The following is a 6,374-nucleotide window of genomic DNA, read 5'->3' on the forward strand; positions in this document are numbered from 1 at the left end:
AAAAGTGAGTTCTTTGTCTCATAGATACACTATTTGGGGCACATTGTATCCAAAGAGAGTGTGAGAATGGATCCTGCTAAGGTTGAAACCATTCGGAATTGGCATGGGAGAGGTGTAGAACCACCCCCAAGGGACCAGGAGGGCCCCATGCTATGCCCACCAGCCTTGGCTTGGGCTAGAGGGGTTGTCGGCCAATCCTACGGCCACTGGACAGTCAGCCCACCGGGCCCCAGGGCCTAGAGAGGCTGTCGGAGAGGTGTAGAACCACCCCCAAGGGACTAGGAGGGCCCTATGTTGTGCCCACCAGCCTTGGCTTGGGCTGGAGGGGTTGTCAGCCAATCCTACGGCCACTGGATAGTCAGCCCACCGGGCCCCAGGGCCTAGAGAGGCTGTCGGCCAGTTGTGGGACAGCCCAAGCAGCCAGCCCAGCAACCAACAGGTTTGCTTGGAGTGGCCAGCCCTTGCATAGTGTGAAAACATTGGATTTTATGACATTTTGTGCTATTTTTCCAAGTTGTGGAGAATTCTGCTTCTGGCCAACTTGTTTATGCTGGCCGACTTGAAGCATGAGAGAGTATATAAACACAGCCAAGAAAACGATTAGATCATCTCATAATTCACAAGGGATTGCTGCTTCCAAGGGCCAGGACAACCAAGGGGAAAAGCTTCAATCAAGGTGAAAAGTGCAAGTCAAGATTTCAATCTTTATTTTTCTGATCTGCATCATTCTAATAAAGCAAATACACCATTCGTGGTGGGGGCCCTATAGAGGGTATTTGGGACCCAATACTATGTCCTCTTCTCCTTCTCTCTTAGTGGAATCGCAAAAATGTATGTCAATGATCTTGAACCATGCTTTAGAATTTGGTTTCCCAGTGGAATGGCAAGAGAATTGGATAAAGCCAATATACAAGGGAGGAGATAAAGTCAATATACAAGGGAGGAGACCGGAATCTACTGACTAACTACCGAACCATCATGGTAGGCTCAACAATGGCCAAACTATATAGCACTATTGTGGAACAAAAGCTGAGCACTTGGGCAAAAGAGGAGAAAAAGAGAGCTCACGGCCAGGCTGCTTCTAGACCTGTGTTAGAAGTCATCTCCTGTCTACTTTTATACACCAGGGCCTTTGTTGTGGGTGTGCCCGCCCTTATGAGGTGTTTTGTCATTTTTCCTCACTCCCCGTATTTTTTCCCCATTTTCCAGTGGTGTGGAGGGATGCCAGAGGTTGGCAGGAGCACCTAATGGCTGGCCGATTGTCCCATCAGCAGACGTGTGACTAGCCGACTGCCCATTAGCAAGCGTGGAGTGTTTTATTGCTGGCCGACTGCCCATCAGCAAGCGTGGGCTTCATTTATTGCTGGCCAACTGCTCATGCAGTCGTGGAGGGCCACCAGTGCTGGCCGACTGCTCACATGGGGCATATAAATAGGCCCCATGCCCCCACCACTTCCTCATTCAGTTTTTCTGCGGGATCTTGTGTATAGAGAAGAGTTTGCACACCTATCTCTCTGTGTTTCTTGTGCTGTCTATTTTCTGCATTCTACTTGCTCTTGTCTACCCAAGTTTGGTTATCATTTCCGCTGCATATTCTGACAACCTGAACATAGCACTATAGACCATCTTGTTGCTCTACGGGTTATGATGGAGGAGAGTCGCTTAAAAGGCAAAACCTTCTAATGTTGTTTCATAGACTTTAAGAAGGCCTTTGATATTGTGCCACAGGATAGACTATGGGAACGGATGAAGCATCTAGAAGTGCCACAAGAGCTAAGAATGGCTGCGTGCATACTTTATGAAAGGGTAATATGCCAATTGAAATGCACAAATGGTATGTTCAAGAAATTTTATAGCAATATGGGCGTCAAACAAGGCTGTCCGCTCTCACCCACTCTGTTTGGTTTATGCACAGATAGACTGGAAGAGATGATCAAGGAAACTGCATGCAAAGAGAGTTTGTATGGGCCTACCATTGGCCACTTTGTTGTCTTGATGTTATTATATGCAAATGACGTGGTTTTTTTTGCACATGAATCATAATGAAGTTACCTTGCAAAAGCTAATGCTTGTACTACATACTTTCTGCATGGAAAGCGGCCTAACTATAAATGTGAGCAAAACTAAGCTGATGGCGGTCAAAACACGGCAACCAAACACTCTCCCATGCATTGTGTACAATGGGCAGCCAATAGAGGCGGTGTCATCTTTCAAATACCTTGGCATCGATATACCTGCCAACTATAGATGGAGCCAATGCATACAGGGTGGAGCAAATATTACCAATTTCAAAATGATTGCAGCCACAGTGATACAAGAAGATGGCACGTACACAGAATGTTATTTGATTCATATGTGCTGCAGACAGTATTGTGCAAAGTCGAAGTATGGGGCGGAAGCATCTCACAATCAACTTGCGATGATATTGAGAAAATGCAAAAGTCCTTCCTAAGAAGACATCTGGATGTCAAACTACAACGCCTTACTCAATACTACTCCTAGAGACAAGCTGTCAACCAATTGAATGTCATGCAATGAAGAGGGTTTTCTGATACATAATCAAGATCAAACATATAATGATGATAGATTACCCAAGAAGGCTTGGGAGACAAGTAAGAGGCCACAAAAGAATCATAAAAGTAAGATGCTATCTTCCGGATGGATGCAAGATTTGCAAGGCTAGTTCAAATGATGGAAGGTAGACAAATACCTAGAACAAATATGGATATGGAAGTTTTCCATCACGCCCTCCTAGAGACACTCTATAACAAGTGGCAATCAGCTGAGAAAAAGGCTAAATTTGAATACTATAGTGATGCCATTAATCCTAATTTTTGGTCATTCTACACACAAGGAGATGACAACACTCAAGCATACATAAACACAGGAATATAGCATGTCTTCGGACAGGATCACACAAGCTTGAGATTGAAAGAGGAGCATGGCAGAAGGTGCCAAGGCAAGAAAGAATTTGCAAATTTTGTGACATGAAGGCCACGGAGACAGAAGAACATATGGTCATGGTTTGTCCTCGATATACACATATTCGAGGCGGTTTCAGCAAACTCCTTGAAGGCCACACATAGCTGCCACAAGTATTGCTTACAGCCACACCGACTGTTTTGGGGGCATTCATCACTTGACTCTTCAAACATAGAGAGGAGCTTGAGTCACATTATACCACACACTAGCTTGCTAGTTTTACCCTTCATAGTAACAGAAGGAGAGTTTTTTTTTTTTTGGTCTTGTACTAGTTTGTTGGTCCCATGGGTCATATTTGGCCCCTAGTGGATGATAATACAATCTTCTTCTTCTCTCTCTCTCTATTTTTTTGCACATCTACTTCGCTGCCATGGAGCTTTGACTGTTTATGAATGATCTACATTTACAGGATGTAATATATTATTGGGGAATATATTTTGCATGTATCCACACGAGGATTACATCACTAAGAAAGATAAAAATAATGCATGAAGTCTGGGAACCTCTCTTAAATGTAAAATTTCAGATATGTACATCAATACTACAGAGATGCCTATGTTGGTGTTTCTGCTTTATGATGCTCAACCGAGTATTGTTAATATACTGCAATGACGTATGTATGGACATCTTATGCATGCATAATCCAGTTGTGGGTTAATTATGATTTCACTACCAATGGATTTCTACAGGTGATCCAAGACTAAACACTGTACAGACCAACCTTGCAATGTTTTGTCGGTCTGGCTGTCTTGGAAGTGGTGAATCAGGGTCTCGGATTTGGAGACAGAAGCGAGGAGCTTGAGAAGTGCCTTGAGACCCTTGAGGCGGAGAAAGGAGAAGTCAGCCCTGGCATCTTGGAGGCCCGAACGGAGGGAGAGAGCCACTTCCCGATACAAGCGGCGATTGGTAAGGGAGGTACCCAACTCCGCGATCAAGGGCGACGCGGAAGCAGACGAAGAGGACGACGAGGATGAGGATCCCAACGAGGAGGCGGCCTTGTTGTTGGAAGTGGTGGCACTGACAGAAAATTCTTCAGCCCACGGAGGTGGTTTCAGGTGCAACATCTTTCCCACCTCATTTCTCCACTATCTGAGCTCGTGCCAACAAAAAGGAACCATGCGCAGAACACTACTGTCCATTGAGAGAGAGAGAGAGAAAGAGAGAGGATCTTGGGGTTAATATTGTCATCTAAAATAGTGCATTTTCACAATTTCTAAATAGGCATGGTGCAAAGGAGACCTAAGTCTCTTTTGACATTTGTCAACATCAAATAATGCAAAGTGCTGGGTGGACAAAGAGAGGGGACAGAGAAGGGGGGAAGTGTCGAAGAGAGAGAGAGAGAGAGAGGTGTCAACCCCATCAGAGACGGCTGAGAACCTAATGACTACAAGAGAGAGAGAGAGAGAGGTGTCAACCCCATCAGAGACGGCTGAGAGCCTAATGACTACAAGAGAGAGAGAGAGAGAGAGAGGTGTCAACCCATCAGAGACGGCTGAGAGCCTAATGACTACAGCCACTTTAATTATTTCTATACTCAGGTGACCCCCTCCACATTTCAAATGTGTAAGAATTACACTGGCCCCTACGGTCACTTTAATGATTTCTATACTAAGGTGATGCCCCTCTACATGTGCACACCCAGTCCCCCTATGTATGACACGACGGGAGAGAAGCCCAATGTCCAATGAATCCTACCAATCGTAGCACCTTCCTCGCCCCTTTCTCCGAGCAAGCAACACACAAGAAGAAGAACAAAAAACATCCGCAAAAGGGCAAGAGGGAAAGAGGGAAAGAAGAGCTCCCAAGTGTAAAATGGCATGTAAAAAGGGTATTGAGTGTGAAGATGTTGACTTCTATACAACTTAAAGTATGGGTGTTCACACTTGTCCACTGCCCAAAACTTACTTGCTTTCTAGTCTTGTCTTTAACTCCTTATTCTCCTAGCTTCTAACTTAGAAAATAAGACCTAGGCACATTTTTGGGAATACCCTAGTGCTATCACACAGGCTTCTCACACTATAATTACCTGATAAAATGAAGCTCTAAGTTAAAAACAACTTTATGTCATGATGTTGGGTTTCAATCTTTAAGCACTCAAAGACTGTCTTTGGTCGATGTAGAGCATCTAATCAACATACTTGGCCTTAGTATTGGTGCTTTTACATCATATGAAATCATCCAATGAGCTTTATCCCTTAAATAAAGCTTTGACTTCTACACATACTGGCCTTGTAGTTGTTTTTTGTATCCTTGGCACTTCCACATTGACTCATCCCCATGTTAACCTTGTTGACTAGTTCAAGGCATTGATTGGTTTAACATTATCTTATAATGTAATGGACATCTAAACATATAATGCTCTTTTGTTTTCGTCTCTATTTATGGGTGCCTCTTCACTACCTATCTTTATTAAAAGCCTATGTGAGCCACACTCAAGAGGTTGATCCCTATATGCATATGGTATGTGCCACGTACAATGTGGAGATAAATGGGTTCATCCATGAATCCATAACTTGAGACCCTAAGGAAGTACTTCATGTCAAAATTGAAGCTTTGTGGTGGGAAGCTCCATGGGAAGTGAAACTTGTCATGGAGCATAAACAAGATGCCAAGTGTTTCACTTAGGCAAGGTGGAAAGTAGCCAAGTCCTACTCTAGTGTGTGAAGCCAAGCAAGGTTTTTGTGAATCTCATATAAAACTTGTCATGGAGCATGGATAAGATGCCAAGTATTTAGCTTAGGCAAGATGTGAACCTTAGTCCATTACTAAGGGTGAATAGGCAAAAATATTTTTTAGGTGTCATACTCAACCTTTGCTGCTTCGACTCATTCAACACACATAACCTTTTTAGGTCGAGGTTATGTGTGTTGAATGAGTTGAAGCAGCAAAGGTTGCCATGCATAGAAGCTTTCGGAGATACTCCTATAAAGTTAAGGGTTTCCAAACAATGGGTCGCACCATAGGCTAGGCTTGCTCTTGCACACTTTCCAAGCAATGGGTCATACCATAGGCCACGCTTACACCATGTGTAACAAAGTAAAAGGGAATTAGTCAATTTGGGCCCAAGGCCCAAGGGATAACGAAGATGTGCAAGGGGCCTGTTGAGATATCGAGCTCTAGTGAGGCGGTGGACACTGATGACCCGCCTGGGGGATAGGCCCCGCACTTACACCACTGGCATGGTTGGTGAGATCTTGGGTGATATGCGGCCAGTGGGATGACAGGCTGTGTGACAGCTATTCTAGAGACTGGCATAGTTATAGCGCCAGCTCATTTAGTCGGGTTCACACTATAGAGAACCCGTGTATGTATTGGTTGAGTACCTTTCATATTGTGTGTAGGTGTTGAGTGTTGAGTAGAGAAGAAGAAGATTTTCAGCCTCTCACCTTGTG

The 6,374-nt window shown here is 44.2% G+C and overlaps 1 protein-coding gene across 1 annotated transcript in view; it reads right to left on the reverse strand.

Annotated features, from left to right (window-relative positions):
* ISI1 (binding protein) overlaps nucleotides 1-4,201 on the reverse strand; it is a 43,264-nt gene extending 39,063 nt beyond the window's left edge. The window contains exon 1 of the mRNA XM_086816753.1: nucleotides 3,704-4,201. Within this exon, the coding sequence (XP_086672879.1) occupies nucleotides 3,704-4,046 (343 nt within the window). The 5' untranslated portion in view covers nucleotides 4,047-4,201. The remainder of the gene's footprint in view (nucleotides 1-3,703) is intronic.
* Between the last annotated feature and the right edge of the window lie 2,173 nt (nucleotides 4,202-6,374).

The sequence above is a fragment of the Cibotium barometz genome, chromosome 22 (genome assembly GCF_041138505.1).
Source record: "Cibotium barometz isolate CiBa-2024 chromosome 22, ASM4113850v1, whole genome shotgun sequence".
Lineage (NCBI taxonomy): Eukaryota > Viridiplantae > Streptophyta > Polypodiopsida > Cyatheales > Cibotiaceae > Cibotium > Cibotium barometz.